We start from the raw sequence: 24,725 nt of genomic DNA on the forward strand, positions 1-24,725 counted from the left end.
TTTATGTCACCTTTGTTAATTTTGAAATGAATTACCACTACCACTTGAATTTATGTTTTATGGATTTGTCTTATATTAAATGACAGAAGTTAGAATTACCTCATTTCATTTTCTGGATGATCAAAATTCACACATGTTAAATTTTAGTGTTTTATACATAATCATTAAAGTTTTTATTAACTTGTAGCCATCATTATTATATGAAATATATGATGGGCTAAAATATGTTTTAATCATATTCTTGTGAATATATCGAAGACAATCGTATTTGTCGTTGAAATTGTCCAGATTGCATTTCATAATTATCATCATCTGCAATAGTTCGAACGAATTAGAGCAATCATCAATTTTTTCTTTCGAAGCATGGAAAACTTCATTCCTTCCATTGTGTCTGAATCAGACATTTTTAATGAAGAACTCAGAAATAATGAACTTAATGTATGAATATGATCCTAAATCCGATTTATTATCTAAAAAATACAGCCATCGAGCCTTTTTTGGAAAATTATCCAAATCAATTCGCATGTTTTTCATTTTCTTTCTCAAACTTTGCTGTCCTTGTGATCAGCTTTGTCAATTTACACTTTTTTCATTTTTTAAAAGTGTTATTTTTATATGAATTTCTATTGATTTCGTCATCTTTTTATCTCTTTTTTTAATCTTTGCCTAAAATAGCAAATACTTTCTTCTTTGATAAGAGGTCGTGATCAGCAACAACAACAACAGCTAGAATTAAATGAAGATGCTCGTCGCCGATTTGATCAATGGTACCTACAACAAGTATTCAACCAGTATCGGCAATTCGCATTGGCAGCTCAACAGCATTCTGTCTCAGTATCTGGATTACGGTCTGGAAATCCATCACCAGGAGCAGCATCAACAGCTGCTGCTGCTGCCAATCATCCATTATTTATGGACATAAATAATCTAACCAATGGCACTGATTCAACATTAGCGGCAGCAGCTGCTGGACTACATCCATCGCTTGCTGCGGCAGCAGCTGCTGCTGCGGTTCGTCCTTCGCCCGTAAACGGAAATATCGTTGGTCCTAGTAGCAATAGTTGTTCAAGCCAGGAAAAACCTTTTGGACATAGCAAAAATAGTAGTGGAAATCACAATTCCCATTCGAGCCATCATCATTCATCGGGTACCAGCTCTCGAACACGAATCCGCACTTCATTTGATCCCGAATTGGAACTTCCAAAATTGCATAAATGGTTTGCAGAGAATCGTCATCCGTCTCGTAGTCAAGTACAAGAATATGTAAAAGAGCTTAATTCGTTAGAATCTCGAAAAGGTCGTAAACCATTGGATGTGAACAATGTGGTATATTGGTTCAAAAATGCTCGTGCGGCCCATAAAAGAGCCGAATTGAAATTCGTATCAAATGATTCGAATTTAAGTAATCATTCGTTCGCAAATGCTTTGGCTACAGAATTTTTTCTTAACGGTGGCGGTAATCACAGTCCGGGTAAAGCCAGTTCGGATGCAAGCGCAAGTGGTAAATGTAATGACGATCCTATGTCTAATGCATCTCGAAATGGATCCAATCTCGATGATTATTATAGCTTTGATGAAGACAATGATTCGCATGAAGAAACGCAGACACTTGATTTGTCTGTTCGTAATCCATTATGTATGTCAACAAAATTGTCCGATAGTCCCCATCAACCGATCGAAGATAAAATGCTTGATGATGGCGATGATTGTGATGACTTTAAATTTGTAGACGATTTGAAACGGCATGATTTGAGCGATGTTAGTGATTTACGACTAGAACCGGACGTACAACTTAAGATTGAATCACGTGACTATGGTGGCAGTGCTGTAAGCGGAAATGGTAGTGATTGCAATTCAATTGAAGATGAAAGTGATGATGATACTGAAACGACACACAATAATAATAATAATTGTAGTCATAATAATTCATTGACATCGCATAGTCTAACCAGTTCATTATCGGCTCTCAATCACAATAGTGGTCATTCATCGCATAATCCTGAAAGTCCTGAAGGGCGGAGGACTCGAAGAAGTCGTACTTTTATCGATCCAATGTCTGAGGTATGATTATCATTATTCTTATTTGCTTTATATTAATTTATTAATCCTGAATTAGGTCCCCAGATTGGAAAGCTGGTTCATGAGCAATACACATCCAGCTCATAGTCAAATCGTTCGCTACACAGACGAATTAAATAAAATGCCTTATAGACAAAAATTTCCTAAGCTTGAGCCGAAAAACATTCAATTCTGGTTCAAAAATCGACGCGCTAAATTCAAGCGAACATCTGGTATGAATACGGTAACCATGAATCTATCATCGAATTCGGCAGTCGTAACATCAGCGTCTGCTTCTAACGCATCTGGTACAAGTCCATCACTATCTAATGCATCGATTCATAATTCATCTGCATTAAATATCGAACGTTTAATTAACGCGCATTGATTTTAGTGGTAAATATATGATAATGCTGCCGTCATATTGGCTTTTCTCGTTCATCCATTGAAACTCAATATTGAAACCATCGCTTTCTTCAGATTTGGATCTGGTATTTGCCGATATTCATTCCAGAATCTTTTTCTTCACAAAACAGGGTTTTGCACTAATCATAATCAACTACCAAATTTATTATATCTTACAATGTTGTCCACATACAATTTTTTTCATCCTCATTAATATCAAGCTTTATTTTGTAACTAATAGAACAAACAGTGATTGTGTATTGAAGAAATTATTGTCATCACAATATTGGTTTAAAAATTATTTCTCAATAATGACCTTTGAATTCACTTTATAAACCAAAAAATAATTTTTCAATTTATATTTACACATACATCATTTGAATATATTCAAATACCTTGATCCAAATAACATAACATATCCTTGCCTCTTATTCAATTATTCTCACAATTCTTTTTTTATCACACACATAATAATACAAATTCAAATAAACTATTCATCTCCCATTCTTTTTTAATTTTTAATTATTTATTAATTTATAACATCAACAGTATAGTATCATTATCAGTCACACACAGAGATATACACAATTCTTTTCATTGATCATTTGAAAACGATGACAGTTGACAAGTTGTCCCGTTATTCTATTTGATTGATATAACATTAGATGTAATACAATTAACACATCTTTATATAAAAATTTCATTTTTTTCTTATATTTTGTATATTTTACACATTAAACACACTAGTCCTCTATTTTGAGAATATAAACAAATTAATGAGCACGATACAACCAGGCATCCTGTATCAAAATCATTTTGTAAATATTTCCACATGTTGAATCAATCCTCGATCATTCAATGCAAACAAAACCAAACTTTTGAGATTCTTACCCAAATGGCAATTCGAGATGACTCACCTATTTAAGATAAATTGTGATTCCAAAATGCCCACATAGTACACCAATTTACCAGAAAAGAAAAGAAAAAACACTGACATTGATGATCTAAGATGTACGATGACCATAATGCCCAATAATGATTTCACTCACCATTGAATTATCATTTCTAGAATGTTGCAATTGTACGATTGTTGATCTATTGCTTTTTGTCCCTATCTTTATCCTTAATCATTAATTTACTTATCCAGAAATGTTCATGATGAATGCAATATTCCTGACTATATTGGTCAGATAAATTTAAGACTACACAATACAAGAATTTGCAACATTTCTATGGTCAAATGAAAAATAATTGGCCAACAACGATGACCAAAGCCATAATACACTATTTAAATTGATCATCATTATCAAAATTGATGATTTTCCTGCACGAATGTTTCTACTCTTAGATCTACCATTATAATCTACCAATCACATTTGTTTACAAGCAACAGACCAATGTCCAGAACTTGAATCATTCCAATTATCATTTTATTGTATTTTAATGTCTAGATATTCTTGCTATCTCTCTCTCTAACATTGTTTTATGACTTATAATGATGATATCGCAATCCATATAAATGAATAAAATAATTTCCGCACTTTGAAATAAGATTTTACAGTCAAAATTGTTTTTTATTATAATGTACGTGGAAACAAGAAAATCAATTATCAACTAATTTCGAAACAAAATTTGAAGATTTTTACAAAATCACTAGATGTCGACATTGTTTTAAATTCCACAAGTGGGTCGCCGTCTTGTGGTGCCATCTTTTACATCGAACTTTAGAACAACATTCGCTAAATGAATTGTGCATATCTGAATAGCTTTGTCATATGGTTAAGAAATACAATAATCAGATTCAAAGTTTTTAAGGATTTTAAATGATGAATTTTAATCTTCTGAATTTATTTTCTATTTGACTCATTATTGGAAGGATCATCGTTTTGAATTTGTTGAGCAATCAAAGGCATTTTTTCGATAGCTTCCAAATCAATAGATTGATAACTAGGAATATCGGTGGGAGTATCATAGGTATTGTTTTCGGTCGACACCATCAAGGCTTTTAATTCAAGGATAGTTTTCAAAAAATGATCAATAGTTTCGTAATAAGAAGGACATTTCCAAGTAAAGTTGTGCGTTCCAGATTCAAATGTGTGCAATTCTTTGTAAATGGCTGGGGAATTCTATATAGAAATGTATGTTTGAACTTTTTTCGAATCGGTTCCAGATTTTAAAATCAACTTACTTTGAATAATTTAGCCATCATCTTCGGTGGAATTAATTCGTCCAATTGTGCAGAAATAAAAATAGTCGGTACAGTTATTCGGGAAATTTTGTCGATAGAATTGAATCGACTTTTGTAGAACCAATCCGGCATGAATTGAAAAAAACGCATAATCCAAAAAGGACAATCAGGTGTATGTTGGGCGATTAAATGGCGAGAAATGTCAGGCACACTAGTAAAAGTATTTTCAATTACCATGGCCATAGGTCGAAGATGGGAAAGTCGTGAATTCCTGTTTATTTTATCAGCTAAACCAATGGCTACAGCAGCTCCTAATGAACGACCGAATAGAACAATTTTTGAAGAATCAACTTGTCTACAACTATTTACAAATTGAATAGCAGCTAATGCATCTTGGTAAAGGCCCTTTTCAGATGGTCGTCCTTCCGAAAAGCCGTACCCACGATATTCTACCATCAAAACATTACATTTTAATCGTTTATGAAATTCTATTGCATTGATTAAACGATGGCCGATATTACCAGCATTTCCATGAAAATAAATCATAGTAATACATTTATTAGCGGTTTCAATTGGTTGTTTGATGAATTGCATATGAATTTTTGTGCCATCTTTAGCATTTAAGAATAAGTTATCATAATCCAGACCATATGATTTAGGTGTTGGAACATTCACACGACTATCTTCGGGATTATAGGGATTATATAATAGCTTATCACAAAGGTTGTAAATATAATCTAAACAATTTAATCAAAAAAAAAAACTTAAAAGGTGACAGATTTTATACCTAAACTTACAGATAATATAAGAAAATAACAATAAAAAAGTGATGAGAAAACCAATCAAATAGCAGACAATGATAATAATGATTGTTATTGTTAGGTAGAAGATGATATTATTTTCCTTAATTTTTCGACAAATACCGCAACTGCAAATAAATTGATAGATTGACCATAATTTTGAAGGACGCATTTTTTTGTTTTGTTTTTTACATTATATAATCAATTTTATTTATTCAATGAATCAATATGTCAATTTCAATGTGAAAACAAATAGATGAATATCAAAACTCTAATGACGCATGCGTCTTGAAACCAATAGAATTATGAATTCTTTTTTAATTATGAATGTATTATGGATGTATTTATAACCACAAAAATAAAAAATAAATGTTCTATGATGAAAAATGATTATGGATCGATTTCACCAAGAAACAATTGTCGATCGCTTGAACACGATAAGACTGTAAAGAAATAGAAATTTAATTTGTTAAAAAAATTAGCAATAATTCAATTAACATTGCTTACTTATAGATTCGTTTGGATGGAAAACAACTTCGTTGACTGATCCATTATGGCCAGGTAATATGTAAATTATTCGTTTATCATAAGCATTCCAAATATATACGTTACGATCAGCCGAGCCGGCAGTAACACGATCTCCGTTTGGTGACCAAGAACAACGTAAAAGATTTTTCTCAAAATTATGTTGATGTCCCGTCAATGTTTTTGTGCAGCGATCAGATTGTACAAATGGACGAATATCCCAAATGCATACTATGAAACAAAATTAGTGTTCAAATGAATGGAATGTGATATTTAAAAAAAAGAAACATACGTGAATTATCCATCGAATTTGATAGGACAAAATTTCCGTTGGGACTAAGAGCCAAACCAGTAATGGTGTCAAAATGTCCCGGCATTGTATACAAAAGCTTATTCTTACGGAGATCGTATACTTTGATCAAATTTTCGATGCCTCCAACAATAACTTGATCAGCAGATTCATTGAAGATACACGCGGTTAATTGATAATTTTCTTTGATCACCGATGAAACTTGTCGTTTTCTGGTATCCCATATCCTAATTGTTTTATCATCCGAGACACTGCATAACAAAGCTTTGGATTGATCACGACAAGGGCAACAAGCGTTAACAATACTCTGATGTCCCTTGAGTTTTTTCATTCGAGCTCCAGTTTTTGCATCCCAAATGATCAAATTTTTATCCGTCGAAGCTGAAAAAATATAATCGCCAGCGCCAGAAAAATGGGCATCCAAAACAGCTCCTTTATGTCCGCCTGACATAATAGCATAATTTTTACACTCACCATATGTATTCCATAAAACTGTCGACAATGGAAAAATTACATTATACGAATAGTATGAACAAATCATCTAAAACTTACATATGTTCCGATCAAAACCAGCAGATAAGATTGTTTCTCCATTAGGATGAAATTTACAGGAGTTTATTTCGGATTCGTGTCCAGTTAATAACATGATAGGTGACTCAAGTTTAGAGGTTCGGTTTACGGCCTAATGAAATATGCCGGTTATAAAATTAGAATCAATTTTGATCACTTTGATATGCTTACGGATATAAGTTGCCCATTTCCAGGTTCGTTATCGATAAGAGCTAATTCTTTTCGAGACCTTTTTTCATAGATCGCTACAGGCATGGATTCATAATTACGTTTCATTTTGAATTTCAAAATTAAATGACAGTTTGAAAATGGATTGAAAATATACTCAGGAGACTAGCGACATATGTTTCACTCGGATACGTTCTCTATGAAGTGGATTCATTGTTCAGATTTCATAAAAAAAATTCAAGTTGTTTATTTAAGATTAATTCTTTTAAGACAATAAATCAAATTAAAAATACATTCGAAAAAAATCATCATTGTTGAATTTGTTCATAAATGCATCAGTGATTCAAAACACAGAGGAAAATTTTAAGATATGTGAAAGAAATGAATTCACAAATCCTAATTATTTGAAAAATTTCAATTGTGACTAGAAAATAACATAATTATTAAATTATTAAATAACAGGAAGATAGTGTCGTGCTTGATGAATGAAGTATTATATAAATAATATATAAATACCCAAATGAAATAAATTATTCAATGAATTGAACAAAAATGGCTGGAAATAACCCTCGCCTCGATGGATCGCCTTCAATCATTCCTTCCATCCAATCATCGTCATTGGTTATTTCGTTGATGACTGTGATTATTTCTCCAGCTTTGAATGAAATCTCATCAGATTGATCAGCATCACAATCGTAAAGAGCTAAACATCTACGAAATTTTCCAGATGTTCCATGAGAATCGTGAATTTTCTACGAATAAAAAAAATTAATAATTTCATCAATTGCTGAAATTGTTACCTTTCGAGGTGGTGGTATTGGATGATGAACACTACTTTCATTTATTTGCTGAACAGACATTTCATTCGGATATCTAGCAAAATGTGATCTATTATCTGATTTGTCTACTTTTGCTGGAATCGTCGATGTGGTCGTCGTTAATTTACCATAAATATTCGAAATTCCAGCTTTTTTACTTGCATTCGAAGTTGTTGTTAACGTTGTTCCTGTCGCTGCTGTATTTGACCCAGGAACAAAAACGGAAACTATGCCTGTTGGTTTAAGAGGAATAGCAGGTTTATTTGGTTGTGGCTGATTATTAATGGTAGATGGCGTGTTTGATTGTTTAACAGTCAAACCAGGAGTAGAAAAGACGGAAGTGACATGTGAATTATCAACAGAATTGTTTCGGATATGGTGACTCATCTTCGATGTCACTTTCTGTTGCAAATTGTTATTAGTGGCAATCGAAATTGAATTTAAGGAATTCGGATCACAGCTTATATCAGCTGATGCTGCTCGAGAATGACCTATCAAAAAAGGTCGCGAGTCGGTAACAATACATGGATCTTCATATGCGTTAGCATCAACAACATTTTTCGACATACCATCTTTATTCGGCATATGTGTTGGTATTGGATGCTCGGATTCGGTCGAAAACCTAAATTTATTGGTTCCGCTGCTATTGTTGCGAATAACATTACCACGAACGATGGAATCCAAATCGGAATTGGTAACAGTAGTTGCAGCTTTTGCATTGGAAGTATCAATATTCACAACAGTTGAATAAAAATCTCCAACAACACTTGATGGTCGAGAATTTTGAGCTGATGAAAAAGATGGTCCCGCAGTCTGATTGACTGAAGAATTGTTGAAAAGAGAGGCCTGAGCATTATTTTTCTGTAAAAATAATATTAAATGGTAATGAATAATGCAAAAAAACAAATGATAATAGCAAATACCAATTCAGTGGAATCAGATTCACTTTCAGTTTGATAGCGAAAAGAAAATTTCCGATTGCTTGAACGAATTCGATTATTCGTCAATAATGATTGTTCATTCTGACTAAACATCAATTGATTCACACGGCGAATTTCCTCGGCATTTCTAATCGTACCATTCTAAGCAGACAGCAAAATGTTATTAAACACTACAGAATTGCTGAAAATAAAAACCTTTTCATCAAGATCATCATCAGAAAAATCGGTAGATGGATCCTCTATTTGGACATTATAGTGAATGACAATATTCTCGAACATTGATTTTTGATTCTTTTCAGCGCATTCAAGCTAACCAAAAAAAAAAAAAGTAAATCAAATTTCCCAAATCACAAAAAAAATAATTAGTTTAGCTCACCAATTGAATTAAAAAAGAATTCTGTTCATCTTGAGCTAAATCCATGGGAGTTTTACCCATTTTATTTCGTAAGGAATAATTGGCCTTCGAACGAAGCAATAGTTTCATACATTCTGGTCGATTATATATGACACAATAATGTAGGGCTGTATTACCATCCGGCCTAGTTATCACATTGAGATCGGGAGAATTTTGAATTAAAAAATCAACAATATGAAGTGAGTAGCCATCATATTCTCGCATTATTGACTGATGTAATGCTGTTTCCATCAAAGAGTTCGATGGTAATGGTGCACTTAAATTTGCACCTTCGGCCCAAACCTGCAGCAGAAAATATATATCCTTCGAATGAACAGCCTGTTCGAGATCATTTAGCAATTCCAATTCAGATGTACAGGTTTTAATAATATATTTTCGATGAAGATATTTATTCCTAATGAATTGATTTCGTTCATCCATCGTGCTGTTCGGTTTAGGTTTGAATGTTTGAATATTACAGCCAGCTTCCATAATATCATTGAAACCATTATTACTCATCATTGATGCAATCAACAACTGTGATGTCCCGATATTATCCAATGTTAATGATTGTATTCGTGAAACGTGTACTCCCATTTCACGATGAATTCCAGAACACTCAATGCACTAAGGAAATTACAATGAAAATATGTTTATTTTGACTAAAAACTTACAGTTAATACACCGAAATTGGTGGCCAGCCAAGTTGGCTCTTGCATAGAACCGCAATCTACACAGCAGTCATTACCAGGCAGTTTCTGTATGTGTTCAATTATGTTTTGACGAAGTTTAGGAAGATTTGAATCAGGATTATTTGTTGAATTTACAAATCGATTACTGGAATTCGTCATGGACAATGACGAAGATGTTAATCCAGAATTCGAAACTTTATCAGTGGAGTTATCAAACTCCTTTTTAAGGGCACCTTCTTTATTGTTTATGAGAACCGATATCCAAGCTTCAGCATCATGTTCATCTTCTACTTGAAAATGATAGGTACGATTATAGGAAATGAGATCGAAATAAGTTCCAAAATTTTTAAGTGGAACACTAGTCGAATTCGTCATGTTAGATGTTTGTGACAATGATGATTGGGCTCTATCATCATTTGTTGAGGATTGTGATTGCACATTCTGTTGTTGCTGACAGGTTTTAATCTGACAAGTTAACAGATTAACTTTGGTTGGAGATTTTGATTCATCAGAATGCCAAATGTAAAGAAATCCGTCTTTGACTTCACATTTACGTTTCTGCCATACTTTTACCCGCATTTTGCTCTCGGATTTTTTCAACAAGTATCCAGATTTATAACAACCATATTGTTTGTTACCTTGCGGCTGGTGTAAAGAATAATAGCCAACTGATCGTCTATTGGATTGATCTGAATGATGTGAATCATTCATTATTGAACTCGTATTTATCAAGGAAGTATCGGATAATGCATTGGATGATTTAAGCAATGATCGCAATTCGAACAATTCACGTTTCTCTTCCTCTTTTCTTTGTCGTGCTTGCTGTATTTGTATGGTACAATCACTGATAAAAGATTGAAATTGTTCAATCGCTTCAAGACCAGCGCGAAAATATTTACATTGGGCATTAAAATATTCAATATAATGAAGCAGCAAATCGAAAGATTTCTTCATATCAATATCATTAGCTTTGATTAAATATTCACACATCTGATATTGGAGCTGTTTCCTTTCACGATCCATTTCTTCTGCCAATTCAGCTCCGGTTATCTCAGTCCGTATCAATCCGGCTTCTTTGGCCTGCGCTTTTTTCTCTTTTTCAAGCTTGTTCATTTTAATTTCATATTCTTTAAACGCTTTATCTACAGGTTTTTTCAGTTCATTTTTTACACCTTTCAAATCGCCCTTAAGAACGTTATCCACAGGAAACATAATTATATTGTATAAACTTTGCATCTGAAATTAAAAGATAAGCATTGTCGAATAATCACTCAATTGTAAATAAGAATCACATACTAAAGTTTTTTCCAAAGCAGCAAGTTCTTTAACTATGAAAGAAAATTTTACGAACGCTGCGCCAATGAATTCTTCTTTTTCGCGTAAATTCGATGAATTGATGCCCAATTTTTCCAACGATTCCGACAATATGATTTTGTTTCCATTATTTGCTAATTCAATTCAAATAATGTTAAACAATAAAGTTTTCAATTCAAAACGCTTACCACATCCTCCATTATAGATTGCTTTGACAGCTTTTTTCATTTTAGACAATCCATTTCTATCAAGATCGAGGCCCTAAATATTGAAAAGTAGAATTATATAAACGAAGATTAATCAACTCAGCTGTGTCCAACCTCTTCGATAGAGTTGACCAACTGTTTACAATAGGAAACATTCGAATAAAATGTCGATGTTGTTGGCGAATGAAAATCATCTTTGGCTTCATTTATAAAGTCTTTGATGGTGAAAAAATTATCGGGTGGCATTTTTTAATGGAAAAAATAAACGATCAGACTAACGTCAAAAAAAGAATGAAAATTTGCATTCGATTCCGATTAATTTCAATAACAAATTGACCATGTGAATTTTTATATTTTATCACAAAACTTTAAATTACGAATTGAATAATTCAGTGTGTGAAGAGTGTTTACAATAAATGCAGAAAGTATGATGAACAAAAGTAAATGAAAATATGCCCGAATGATTCAAGTGAAATGACGTTTAATGCAGGAAGCATAAAATATTATCTTTGGCAAAATCATTTTCAGAATTTCAATGGTCGATCACTATAGAGAATGCTGAAAGAAATTTTTATCAAAGAAAAAACGTCAATTTTTGAATAATTTTTCTACTTGATACAATTATAATTGCAAACTAAAACAAAATAAAAAGACAAAAACAATCGGCAAAATATATTCGGGCAGACCCTGTTTTTCACCACCTAAAGTTGCCATCAATAAAGAACGTGACAAAATGCATGGAACAAAACGAATTTATTCTCCGAAAACGCGGAATAATGCAACTCAAATGATTTTTATTTGAGTAATTTTTTTTAAGATAAATATTTTATTTAGAAAATAATTAACAATGTAAATAATCTGATAACAAAAATAGAATCGAAAAATTTTTGTTTTTGGCCTTTTGGTTGCCTTGATGATTGCCGCATGATTATCAGAAAATACCATTGGTAAAATATTGGAAACCATCATAAAGTTTAGTCGTTATCGAATGGATACTCGTTTCAACCAAGGTATCGACATGCTGTTGCAATTGTCCTTCAGTCATGTTCATATGAAAACGATCACGTAATGAACGTAGAATCGATGCCGTATTCGAAAAACAAGCCGACATCGATGGACTAGTTATGAGAATTTCAATCAAAGTCATCAAACGATCTGAATGTTTACGTGCAGCTACTAAACCTTGTAATATGAGAATTTTGAAATATTCGAACATATCACTTTTTTTGCCGCCCATTACCTATAAACAAAATAATGAAAAACAAATTTCATTATGAATGTTAACTTACATCCACGAATTCTGGAGTTAATTTAAACGGCGAATTCTCAAAGCCCAAATTTCGTGGAGAATTAGATAATATGAAGCCAAAATCTATGTGAATCAAATGGCCTTCATTGTCGAGAAGAATGTTGCCATTGTGTCTAACATAAAATAGAGACATGGTAGATAAAAAATTACATAATTCAATACACCACTTACCGATCCTTCACTTGCATCAAATACGAAACGATACTATAGGCTGCACAACTCTGTACAAAATTCTTTCTTGCTGTTAGAAATAATTCGGAGCTCATCGAACCATCGCCGAATTCTCTGACAAAATATTCGAGTAATGAAATTTGACAATGTTTTTTGATTTGGTGTAATGAAACCGAATTCAGGATCGGTTCAATTATGCCACTATCAGGTGATGTAGAGAGGATAGCATAAGGCCTTAACCATAATGGAACATGTTCCTGTTCCCATATTGATTTTAATGTTTCCAATATCTGATAGACCATCATTTCTTGTCGTAAATCGTCACCACATTTAATAATGGCAGCAACAAGATGCCAAGATTTGATATGGCCATATGGAGATGATTCACGAATTCTCGATACTTTTTCGTCCCATGGCTCCTTCAATGCTGCAGCAGATGGATCTTCAGGACAAAATTTATTGAAATTATTATCCTTTGAAGCAATTGATTCGTTCAAACGACGGCGAATATCACCAGCAGCTATCAATATGCCTTCATTGCTTGTCGTAGAATCAGTAGAAAACTGTGATAGATTGTCATTGGCTTGTCGCTGATTTGGTAGCCGTCGTAACACATTAAACGCGCCATATTGTTTAGCCATCAGCATTTCTTCTTCATCATCATCTGCACCGATTACAATAACAGTGTTGCTTTTGTTGCTGTTAGAATCTTCACATGGAATCGGAATTTTTTCATCAAGATTATCTTTGATTGTCTCTTTTCCATGCTTCATAGCAAATTCGATAAGATTCTCTTCGGATTTTGTCTGTCGAATAATAGATGCCGAATAATTTTGCGAGAATGATTGGGATTGTAATATACATTGTTGTTTCTGGTTTGAATCAAAATTACCATCATGATTATTGTTGGTCATCATTAAAAAATTGATGCTACTACTGCTGCCATTAAGGCTACTTCTGCTATTTGTTAGTGCTTGTTTCACTGGTACTGGCGATTTTTCTATGTCATCACATTCACATATTTCGAAATAAATCAAATATGGTGCTTTATCTTTGGAATTCAACAGGACAGCAGCATGCGGTGGTATTCTTACGATCATATGCGAGTGCTTTGTATATGTAGGTATCCAAACACGAGCAGGTAGTTGAATGTTTAAACTAGATAATTCACTAATCAAAAGTTGGGATTTTATTTCTTTGCTAGGAACCGATTGCATTTTCAAACCAATGTTCATTAAACAACGTATAAATTCATATTCGGGTTTAATTCTGGGAGCCGCACAAAGGCAACTTGGAAATGTTTTCTCACTTTGATTCAAATTTCTCAACATTCCGTTTGTAGTAGATGGAATACGTAAAAAACGATTCTTTTTTTGCTGATGGTGAATGCAGCCGATTATGGCTTCGGTTTGGCTAAGATTGATACCGGATAATTGTGATTTGGTCATTGCGTCACTGAATGATCGGTAATGTGTACGATGATGATTGTGGCTAATTTTCGCTTTATTGGAGGAATGATTCATATAATTACTATTGGTCATGTCGTTTGATTGGTTAAAATCAGCAGTTGATAATCGGAATTCTTCGTTGAGAATCGATTTTCGTAATCTATGTCCTAAGGATTTATTCCTACGGGAATGTAACATCAGTGTTATTGTTGATGATTGTGTTTCCGGACAAAATGCATTCAAAAGCCAAATACATTTAGTTGATGCATAAACACTCTGACGACATCGATGTATTAGATATGGATGTATAGCATCAGCGATGTTGTTATTTTGAATATATAAAACAATTAATTGTGGGAGAAAAAAATCTACATCATCTGCCGGAAATGTAAACATTCGATTACCCAAGTAGGACAATACACCGGATTCTTTCGAATTGAATAGATAAGTGATGGCAATATTCATGTTGAATAATTTAGATTCGAAAAGCCTAAGAAGCCATGATTGTTGCATCGGTGTTTGCGGTCTACACATCATCGATTCGGTTTCCAATTTTTCTATGCTCTTGTTTTTGTTATCACCATCTTTGAAAACATCATCCGATTGACGATCAATCGTTGTATCAATAGATCCATGATTTGTAACGACTGATGATTGATGACTATTTGCAATATTCATATTGAGCAAATGGCCATTGATTAGTGAGAATGTATTATGAATGAGTAGAATTATTTTGAGAATATATCACTATAATGAAGATCAAAATGCGGTATCACGGAATATTTTGCTTCTATATGTTGAATAAATTGAATATAAGCTCTTTCTAATTTATGTTAATAACGTTCATGCTATCGAGAAATCACACTTACCTTTCATTGATAATTCGTCGATTTTTCAGTCGCAAACATATTTTTTTCATGCAAATCATTGTTCTATTAACTTTATGTGATTATTATAATAATACAGATTCATTACAATTACATTTTTTCATTTTATTAACAATTCATTTATTTTTATTCGATGATGAAAAAACTTGAAAATTACAAGGCCAAAGCGCCACAATTTTAGCAATGACGAAGATAATTTTGGGCCACAAATGATAATAAAAATTGTATTTAGAATGGAAAAATAAAGTGGGAAGAAAAATTCAAAACAAAAAATCAATTTGAAATAAAGAAATTCGTAGCAATTCGTTGATTTATTTAAGTTATTTTATAAAGATCATAATATACACAAACAAGACAACAAAACAAGAAAATTGTTGATTTTTTCCATTTTGACTCGTACACACACGTAAAGTTAAAATGGTCCAAAAGTTTACACGAAAAAATTTGCCGCCCAAATCGGTGTTGGTCGTGATCATTTTTTTTAAATAAAAGATTAAAACAATGTCTTTCTCAGCTGAAGATTTATTTGGTGATATTGATGATCTTGATGGATTCAATGATGATGATAATTCAGTTAGTGCAACTAGTAAACGTAAACAGAATTTTCAATCTGATTATAATTCAAACAAAAAAATTCGTCGAGGTATATGTTGCAGTTTGTTGATATTTGTTTAATTTTTTTTTAAATCCTTTAGACAATTGGAAATCCAAAAACTCAGGCACTATTCAGTCTCATTCGAACAATGAAACTGTAATTAAAGAATTGTATTCGGGTATTCGCATGACTAAGCCATTAGTTTCGAGTGATGAACTTCATGAAATGATGCGTGGTCGTAAAATGATCAAGTTATCAAAAATTAAATCGGCTATGAATAAATCCTCTTGTGATATAGAAGGTGATTGGGTTACAATTGGTGTCGTCTTAAACAAAATGACCAAGACAAGTAAAAACGGAAAAGAATATTCCATTTGGAATTTAAGCGATCTCAGTTCGGAAAAGTATTCGGTCAGTTTTTTTCTATTCGGACAGACACATGAAAAACATTGGAAAATGTCAGTTGGAGCTGTCATTGGCCTACTGAATGCATCGTTCATTGACAAAAACTCTAAAAATCCAAAAAGTTCAGAAATCGGCCCTTTAACCATCGATGATCCTGATAAATTATTGCATATTGGTACGTCCAAAGATTTGAGCCATTGCAAAGCGATTAAAAAGAATGGAGATATTTGTGGCAGTTTAATTATGAATGCTGACGATGAATTCTGTTTGTATCATGTTAAGAATGCATTTAGAAAATTCAGCTCGAAACGAGCAGAAATTCAAACTACTTTTTCGGATAAGGAACCTGAACAATATCATTTTGCCAATAATTTTGTACCGAACGCTACATTAAATCAGAATAATATTGTTCTTGAAATGACAAAAGTGAATCGATCTCAATTGACGGATAAAAAACAAGTCGAAAAAGAAAGTCTGAAAAAAATAATCCTTAATCCATTGTCACGATCAGCCAAAAATTTGGCCGTAATTTCGAATTCCCCAACAAATTCACAATGCTTATCATCATCGAAAAAAGTGTCATCATCACCACTCACAAGAGTACAAACCGCATCAGATAAACCAATTTGTCCTCAAGACATTTTTACGCAGCTAAAAAATTCTCAAACAAAATTATCCGAAACACAAAATTTCAAAAGCGATTCACCTTTGTTGGCAAAAGGTTATAAACCTGGACAAATGATCAACTTGAAGATTTCGACAAATGAAAAACAATATAATGCAACTAAACTAAAAGCTATTGAAATTTTCAAGAAGAAACAACAAGCACAAAATACAAAATCGATTACAGCCAAGAATGAAAAACTCGAAAAAATTCTCAAAAAAGTAACCGCATGTCTTGACGAATCGAATGAAGAATTAAAAAAAGAACAGGCCGAAGCTGAAAAAGAAAAATCTAGATTAATCGAAACTGCTATGCAACGCAAATCAATCAACAGTTGTGTTTTGGATGTAATCGAACATAAAGCTCGTGAACAACATTTCCAGGTATTGGAAAAACGTGAACGGTATGAAAATCGATTGGCTGAAATAACTGAATTGATGGCCAAAGTGGTTACTTGTAGAATGTGTAAATATACGGCTCCATCGCAAAGTGATCTATGTAAATCTCGTCAACATTCGGTTCGATTTCATGAAGTGAAAAAACGATTTTTTCAATGCAAACATTGTAAAAAACGCCGTTTTACATATGATTCGCTTTTTCCGGTTAATCAATGTCAACATTGTGGAGCCAGTTCATTTGAACGTACATCAATGATCAATGTTAGTGTGAAAGAGATTATTCTGAAAAATACTCAACGTTCGATTCCTAATAATTTTATTATTTTTCTGTCTTTTTTTATAGCTTAAAACTGAAACTAAACTTGTCGATAATTTATTGGTTCGTGGTGAGGAAACCAAATTTCTCAACAGTTTGAGTTAATGATTGGTAACCAAGTGAATTTATTTCACAATAATCACTGGAAGACTGAGAATTATATTTTAAAATCTCTTACAATTATTCATGACAAATGGAAAATTTTCACGATCAATTGCATTTCAGGTGGTTAGCAAATATTTTATTTGATAGGAATTCATTATTTTTATTATAGGGGTTTCACACTAGCAGCAATGTGAATGAAATATTTCAAATGCAATATTTCAGTCCATTTCAACCTTATGGGCTGAAATATTTTCGTGTATATATTTCATGAAATATTGCTGTAGTGTGAAACCCCTATTAGTAAAATAAATCGACATTTTATTCATGTTCATTGATTTATTTGAGCAAAAGATCATATTATTTTCAAGTTTACAAAACCAAAATTTTTTCCCTCTATAGATGTAGAAAATCATTTATTCGTTTGTTTGGGCGTCATTTTAAACTGAAATCGAATTGTAACCAAAACAAAACCCGCAAAACCAGACAAATTGGTGCCTGCGCGTAATTTATTATTCGAACGAAACCAGCAAAAAAAAAGAACACCAACAACAAGAACGCCACTATGCGGTGTCTTAGTGTAATTCATTGATTCATTTAATTCACAATTAGTTAGGAATCAGGGGGGTGTACAATATTATTATTCGGCTGACAAGCAACCAAACAAAAAAAAAACTCTGGTGTTTGTGTCTGTGTGTATATTGGTTTGTATATGTGAATTGTATGAAAAACCACTATAACGAGCTGAGCTCGAGCTCAAACAGACACTGAATGGATGAATTCGTAAAGATTTAGGCAACAAACAGTAATAACTGTATTGGATTGGATGGCTACATATTTGTTGCCAGTAATCCAATATTTGTTCGATTATCATCAATATTGATTTTGTTTCATTATTGTTTTTATACCTGGACCATATTTATCAAATAAATATTATTACCATACTATAGTATCATATTTTTTTATCGTTGTCCTGTAGTGATATAATTATTTAGTCCTTTTTTTCCGGTGTTTTTATTTTGCTCATGAATCTCTTTCGTTCTGTTTTAAGCTTACATCGATAAACCATTATAGCATCATAATATCACCTGATCTCTTAACTGATGTTGATGACCAAAAATAAAAAGGTATGACTAACGTGACAAGGAATTATAATTGTTTATATTTTGATTAGTAATGTTTGTGTGCGTTTCGTTTATTTCGTCATCATTTTTTGTTGTTGTTGTTGTTGTTGTTGTTGTAAAATTGTCCTTGTCCTTTGCATGAAAAAAAGTTGGGAGAAAATATTTTTCCAAACTTACAAAAATTAAAAGAGACGATCATGATGATACAATGTACATGACTCATTTTATTAAGTAATACATTCAGAAAACATTTCACATTTCAGCTCTTGTGTATTCGCATGACGCTACTGTTGCGTATTTATTTATTGGTATTTAAAAAAATAATGACGATCCAATTTTCTCTTCTGGATATTTTTCAGAATTAAATTTCCGGCTTTGTAATCTCCGGTAAATTTTCTCTTTCAACACACAATAATTATTTGAGTTCAATTTTGATTAACAGTTTTAATTGCCTATGTTGATCATTTCACTTGTTTGTTTATATTAGCTCATTTTTTTATTATTATGTTTTCTGATCAATTTTCATTTTTTTCTTTATAGCTAAAATCCATCACTTTCTGATTTTGTCCAAACACGCTACTGTATAGCCCGTAGCCAAGTTTTTTTATATTTACTAGCCCATCACTTCAAATGTGCAATTACATTTGGCTATGATTTGTTTGTAAAATATTCATTCATTCATTCATTCATCATCATCATCAAAATCATATCAGCATCCTAATTCCACTCGATAAAAATCAATCGTGTTTTTGTGTGTGTATTTTTATATGAAATTGCATTTATTTTGTCAATAATACTAATTTATATATTGATACTTGAAAAAAATATTTATCATCTGGCTCCATATTAATCTGCCAATTATTCTTTATCATAAATCAATCTTTTATCATTCATAATAAATTATTGTTATAGTAAATGATTCAATTCTATCTTACTCTACAAACACACACCCGATTGGTCTGTAATGAAGCATAAATTCCAAAAACCAATCGATCTCTTTTAATCAATGTTGATTTGTACCTGAAGTAGTACATATCCTAAATAATTGATGTCTGTTCATTTACTAATCCAGTATTTAAGCTGGTAACTTATCTGATTCAACAATATAATCGTTTTGTCATGTTGTGGCTGCTCGTCATTAGCATCAAATATAATGTTACGAAACTCTAACGGCAATAATAATACTCGAATTGATACGTCCTCTGTATGCACATCGGATCATCAAATAACAAATATCGATAACAGCATATCGCCGAGTACATTGTCCGTTGATCATAATCGAATATTTAATAATGATAAAACAAATAAAATTGTTGTCGATGATGGTAATGATGATAGAAATAATATCATCATACATAGACAATCGTTTGGTGATGATGTACGATCGAATAATATGAATGCGAGTCATGCTCAATTTCATTTGTTACCCCAACATCCGAAACCATCGCCTACACATTCGCATCATTCGACCGCATCAACGACAACATTATCGTCATCAGCAGCAGGGTTGAAGCCGACACATCGCCGTGGATACAGCCATGGTTCATATAGTACGCTAAATCCTCAATTGATTAGGGATATTCTATCCTCCTCATCGACCAGCACTAATCACCATCATTCACATCTTCCACCACCAGCACCGCAATCAAATCATTTATCACTGAACCGCGCGCTTAACAATTTAGAATCATCACATAGCAGTGATAATCGAAATCGGAATTTTTTATTGAATCCAACGGAAATGACCACAACAACATCCGGATCGATAATGAAATCTAGTTCAAGTGATCAGGTCGATTCAGGTGCGGAACAAACAGCTGCTCCGCCATCTACTACTCTGACTCCGAATGATGAAACTAAACGTGCTATCGCCGAAATCGAACAGAAAATTCGTAAATATAAGAAAAAAATCGCTCAAGAACAAATAAACTGTAATGATAATGTAAATGAATATCTCAAGTTGACATCGAGTGCTCAACCCAATCAAAGTCAACGGTTAAAAACGGTGTTCGAAAAGAAAAACCAAAGATCTTCGCAGAAGATTGCCCGTTGTCAGAAAAAGATGAATCGTTTGGATCAGGAACTTGAACGAATAAAGAATGGTGGTATTTATCATCGTCATCCCAAAGAAAGACTTCGAGATGTTGGAACAAACATTAAAGAAGGCATCAGTGGTCTTTCCGGAGGCGTAATCGAAGGCATCAAATCCGGCATTCATACAGCCGGAGAGTAAGTTTCTAAGGCAAATTTTCCTATTAATTTTACCGATTTCTTTTTGTCTAGAACTGTGATTACTAAACCGAAAGAATTTTTCAAACGAACCACTGTCGATAATGCAGAAAGTATGTCCTTGCTGGATTTTCTTAAAGAATTAACTTAAAAATTTGTATTTCAGAGAATAGTATGGAGCAAGAACCGACCAGTACATTTGTTACATATTTGATTGATTCGGAAGTGTCTCAACATCCCTCAAATATTACTGGCGGTGTAAGTGGAAATGTCGGGATGTTCAATTCAAATAGTCATTCACATAGTCATAGTACAAAATGTACATCAGATGATGATGATGAGAGTTCAAGTATTACATCGGAATCTGGTCAATTGGGAGTTATCAATAGCCATACCAATAGTGCTCATTACAGTAGCAGTCCATTACGAATGAAACCTTTTAAACGTAAGAAATTTGAATATGATCATAAACAGTGATAATAATGTTCATTTACCCTTGAAAAAACTGACACTTCTGTAGGATATTATACTGTTGCTGATATTGATCAACTACGAAATCGTATCGATGAACGAACGCAAGATTGTTTACGTTTTGGCGAAGAAATCGATACACTAAAAAATCAGTTTCAATCCGAATGTTTACTGTTTAATCAAACGCTTCAGGATGAAAAATATCGAGTTGAGGTATATATTATATGATGATATTTGCTTTCTACTTTTGTCATTTTTCCTATAATCATTTTTTGTTTCGTATCGTATGGCCATTTTAGAGATTAGAAGAGCAGCTTAATGATTTGACCGAGCTCCATCAAAAAGAAATTGAAAATCTCAAACAAACAATTTCTGATCTTGAAGAAAAAATCCAATATCAAACCGATGAACGACATCGGGATGTTCATGAAATGTTGGAAAGTTTTCAGACAAGGGTAAGTTTATTGGTCTATTTCTAGAATCGTTTTCAAAAGTACCTTATCTCATACGTACATTAGATATCACGAATGGAGCATCAGCAACACCAACATTTACAACAATTGGTCAATCTTGACTCATTGGATAATTCGAATGCTCGTGCACTCGTACTTAAACTAATTAATGTTCTGTTGACCGTTTTACAAGTTATTTTATTGTTGGTCGCAACCGTTGCTAACATTTTAGCACCATTTCTGCAGACACGGTAAACATAATAATTATTTTTTATTTTCGTTACTCCTTTCTCATTATAATTCGTTATAGAGCTCGAATATTTACTAGTGTATTTGTAATCATAATGTTCACATTCGTCTTTCAACATTGGCCCGAATTAGATATGTGGACAAGACGAAAAATTTATGATAATTGTCTATACGTATTGGATTTGTTTCCATTCCTTTCATCATCATCGTTTGGAGTCAATGCCTATTCAAATCGACTAGCAGTCACGTAGTATCACTATTTCTCTGGATCAGGCATTTAATCAATCGACCCAACAATAATACAAGAATCATGCCATTCAATTCCTGTTCATTCGACAAATCTTCGTTTGATTTGAATCTTCTTGATTTCAATAGTGATATGTTTTCTTTCTTGCTTTTTCGGTGTGATAACTTCATATTCACTATTCACTCAATCACTCTGGTCTCATTCAAAATTGATGATCAATTTACCCACAATCGTCAACCGAATCAACAAAAAATCTCTTTTCACGACAAAAATGACTAGCTTTATCACGATAAAAAATCACATTCAATCGATTTTGAACGATTCAATCACACTGAATGATTATGAAAATTGTCATTCGCTACTATGCTATTTTAAACGTTTGTGATTGCAGATTTTAATTACAATTTTTTCAATCAGTCAACAACAGCCGAATATATTGTGCAAATTTTTTTGTTCTTTTGTTCGATCCTTTTATGTTTCTATTCATTTTTGAATAATGTCTCATTTTATTTTATATTTTTATCAATAAGCTCCTCGTTCAAAATATAAATTCAAATCTAAATCTAATTTTCTATTTGATTAATTTTTTTTGTAAATATTCCTTATGGAACAAGTCGACAAAATCTTTTGTAAACAAATTTCTAGATTTATGAGTTTCTTGACTACGAATTGACGAATTGCAAAAAATAACCATTAATTTCTTCCGATGATGTCCACAAATATCAAAATTCATCGCCAAAAAAGATCAAGATCATATTTATTATGTAATATTTTTGATTTAATTAAAATAAATGACTTTTTGTTGTTTGCTTGTTTGTCTTTGAGTATGAATGAATTTTGTTGATAATCTTATCAGTTTGGCAAAATATGACCCACAAAAAAATTAGTACATTTCGGCAGTCAAAAATAGATTGAATTTTCCATCCAAATTTATTGTTCATCTTTTCGCGCAACATTTGTGGCTACACCAACAGCATCCATAAGTAATGATCGGAAACCATTCTTTTCCAAATGATACATGGCATTGATCGTACAACCAGACGGTGAACAAACATCATCCTTATTTGGAAAATTCACTATCAATAATTCTTGATAAACCAGTCACTTACCTTTAATCCAGCTGGATGTTTTTTGGTTTCTAAAACCATTTTTGCAGCACTTCAAATAATATTTAATTTGTTAATTAAATTTCTTTTGTAAAAAATCAATTAATTACCCAATCAGAGTATGAGCAGCTAAGTTGTAGGAAAGTTCACGAGACAATCCTTGCAATACACCAGCGTCAGCCAAAGCCTCCAAAAACATATAAGTCTATGACAAAAGAGATAATTCGAACGATACAACACTACTGCAACTTTTGACTACTTACGTAAGCCGGACCAGAGCCACTAAGGGCAGTACAAGCATCAATCAAATTTTCTGGCACCTGATCACAGATACCAACACTTTCGAACAATTTTTTCACCACATCACCATCGGATTTCTGTGCATTACGGCCCAATGCAAATACACTTGCTCCTTGTTTAATTAATACTGGTGTGTTTGGCATCACTCGAACAACTTTGGATTGTTCGGGTAATGATTTTTCGATCGATTTCGATGTGATGCCAGCAGCAATCGAAATCATCAAATGCTTTGGTGTGACAAGATTACTAATGTCGTTCAAAACGTATGGTACAATTGGTGGTTTCACAGCTAAAATCACTATGTCCGAATGTTTTAAGACATCTTTGTTCTCATATGTAGTACGGCAGCCAATGTCCTGGCCATGCAAAAACCAATATCGAAATAATTTGGTTTAAAATTTCAGATTTGGCATACTTACACGAGTTTTATAATGATTTGTATAATCATCTTTGGGAGCGCTTGCCAATATACTTTCAACTCGACATATTCCAGCACTGATAAAACCTTTAATCAAAGCTTGAGCTATTTTGCCCGATCCAATAAAACCGATTAACATTTTCCTAGCAACAAACAAATCTAATATTAAATGGACACAAATTTTCAAGAAAAATTTTATTTGAAATCGAATCGATAAAGCAATTTTAATCAGAATGCTTCGTTTTTTCGAATTGTCAGCTTTCTATATATGTGTACATGTTTATGTTTGACAATCAAATATTTTACTTCCAGCACGACAGTTTACAATCAAAGCACATTCAGTGATTTGATTTTTATCACCAAAAAAAAAATTTGAAAACTTGTATTTCTACTCTGGTACTATCTTACATCAAATTGACAGTTGATCTTCAGGTTACGATAAACT

At 32.7% G+C, this 24,725-nt stretch overlaps 8 protein-coding genes across 11 annotated transcripts in view; 3 read left to right on the forward strand and 5 right to left on the reverse strand.

Moving 5' to 3' along the window:
- dve (SATB1_N and homeodomain domain-containing protein dve) overlaps positions 1-2,967 on the forward strand; it is a 101,881-nt gene extending 98,914 nt beyond the window's left edge. For both annotated transcript variants that reach the window (XM_027342094.2, XM_027342103.2), the window contains exons 6-7: positions 676-2,061; positions 2,117-2,967. In XM_027342094.2, the coding sequence (XP_027197895.1) occupies positions 676-2,061; positions 2,117-2,446 (1,716 nt within the window). In that variant the 3' untranslated portion in view covers positions 2,447-2,967. The remainder of the gene's footprint in view (positions 1-675; positions 2,062-2,116) is intronic.
- A 1,049-nt stretch (positions 2,968-4,016) lies between these two features.
- On the reverse strand, positions 4,017-5,739 carry Bem46 (abhydrolase domain containing 13-like protein Bem46). Its single transcript, XM_027342168.2, has 3 exons — positions 5,449-5,739; positions 4,652-5,388; positions 4,017-4,589 (listed from the first exon to the last, which is right to left on the reverse strand). Exons 1-3 carry the CDS (start codon positions 5,621-5,623, stop codon positions 4,311-4,313), a joined length of 1,191 nt encoding a protein of 396 aa, XP_027197969.1. The 5' UTR covers positions 5,624-5,739; the 3' UTR covers positions 4,017-4,310.
- A 10-nt stretch (positions 5,740-5,749) lies between these two features.
- On the reverse strand, positions 5,750-7,228 carry LOC113792261 (U5 small nuclear ribonucleoprotein 40 kDa protein-like). The gene is made up of 5 exons (XM_027342179.2): positions 7,028-7,228; positions 6,839-6,968; positions 6,269-6,778; positions 5,959-6,207; positions 5,750-5,894 (listed from the first exon to the last, which is right to left on the reverse strand). The coding sequence occupies exons 1-5, from the start codon at positions 7,130-7,132 to the stop codon at positions 5,842-5,844; spliced, it is 1,047 nt and encodes a 348-aa protein (XP_027197980.2). The 5' UTR covers positions 7,133-7,228; the 3' UTR covers positions 5,750-5,841.
- An 18-nt stretch (positions 7,229-7,246) lies between these two features.
- Positions 7,247-11,638, reverse strand: Asap (ArfGAP domain of ASAP). Its single transcript, XM_027342083.2, has 9 exons — positions 11,504-11,638; positions 11,372-11,444; positions 11,166-11,317; positions 9,852-11,105; positions 9,160-9,804; positions 8,979-9,092; positions 8,766-8,924; positions 7,825-8,703; positions 7,247-7,776 (listed from the first exon to the last, which is right to left on the reverse strand). The coding sequence occupies exons 1-9, from the start codon at positions 11,633-11,635 to the stop codon at positions 7,555-7,557; spliced, it is 3,630 nt and encodes a 1,209-aa protein (XP_027197884.2). The 5' UTR covers positions 11,636-11,638; the 3' UTR covers positions 7,247-7,554.
- A 557-nt stretch (positions 11,639-12,195) lies between these two features.
- Positions 12,196-15,333, reverse strand: fwd (phosphatidylinositol 4-kinase beta fwd). Of its 2 annotated transcripts, none has more exons than XM_075824505.1 (4): positions 15,187-15,333; positions 12,870-15,140; positions 12,679-12,811; positions 12,196-12,629 (listed from the first exon to the last, which is right to left on the reverse strand). In XM_075824505.1, the coding sequence occupies exons 2-4, from the start codon at positions 14,993-14,995 to the stop codon at positions 12,321-12,323; spliced, it is 2,568 nt and encodes an 855-aa protein (XP_075680620.1). In that variant the 5' UTR covers positions 14,996-15,140; positions 15,187-15,333; the 3' UTR covers positions 12,196-12,320. The 2 variants fall into 2 exon arrangements, with proteins under 2 accessions (XP_075680620.1, XP_027197916.2); XM_027342115.2 differs by having other exon boundaries at positions 12,870-15,107; positions 15,187-15,325.
- A 240-nt stretch (positions 15,334-15,573) lies between these two features.
- Mcm10 (minichromosome maintenance 10 homolog) lies at positions 15,574-17,810 on the forward strand. The gene is made up of 3 exons (XM_027342134.2): positions 15,574-15,847; positions 15,900-17,527; positions 17,610-17,810. The coding sequence occupies exons 1-3, from the start codon at positions 15,706-15,708 to the stop codon at positions 17,685-17,687; spliced, it is 1,848 nt and encodes a 615-aa protein (XP_027197935.2). The 5' UTR covers positions 15,574-15,705; the 3' UTR covers positions 17,688-17,810.
- A 522-nt stretch (positions 17,811-18,332) lies between these two features.
- Dmtn (transmembrane and coiled-coil domain 2 protein Dmtn) lies at positions 18,333-23,267 on the forward strand. 2 transcript variants are annotated; one of them, XM_075824506.1, is made up of 8 exons: positions 18,333-18,811; positions 19,349-21,037; positions 21,092-21,150; positions 21,204-21,482; positions 21,558-21,721; positions 21,808-21,963; positions 22,027-22,211; positions 22,271-23,267. In XM_075824506.1, the coding sequence occupies exons 2-8, from the start codon at positions 19,962-19,964 to the stop codon at positions 22,458-22,460; spliced, it is 2,109 nt and encodes a 702-aa protein (XP_075680621.1). In that variant the 5' UTR covers positions 18,333-18,811; positions 19,349-19,961; the 3' UTR covers positions 22,461-23,267. The 2 variants fall into 2 exon arrangements, with proteins under 2 accessions (XP_075680621.1, XP_075680622.1); XM_075824507.1 differs by lacking the exon at positions 18,333-18,811 and adding an exon at positions 19,047-19,195.
- Positions 23,185-24,555, reverse strand: LOC113792270 (pyrroline-5-carboxylate reductase 2-like). The gene is made up of 5 exons (XM_027342190.2): positions 24,282-24,555; positions 23,826-24,218; positions 23,673-23,767; positions 23,566-23,614; positions 23,185-23,515 (listed from the first exon to the last, which is right to left on the reverse strand). The coding sequence occupies exons 1-5, from the start codon at positions 24,417-24,419 to the stop codon at positions 23,387-23,389; spliced, it is 804 nt and encodes a 267-aa protein (XP_027197991.1). The 5' UTR covers positions 24,420-24,555; the 3' UTR covers positions 23,185-23,386.
- Between the last annotated feature and the right edge of the window lie 170 nt (positions 24,556-24,725).

This window comes from Dermatophagoides pteronyssinus, unplaced genomic scaffold (assembly GCF_027571235.1).
Source record: "Dermatophagoides pteronyssinus isolate colony J.1.1.1.1 unplaced genomic scaffold, Derpt_VIB-CSIC_2022.12 sq0002, whole genome shotgun sequence".
Lineage (NCBI taxonomy): Eukaryota > Metazoa > Arthropoda > Arachnida > Sarcoptiformes > Pyroglyphidae > Dermatophagoides > Dermatophagoides pteronyssinus.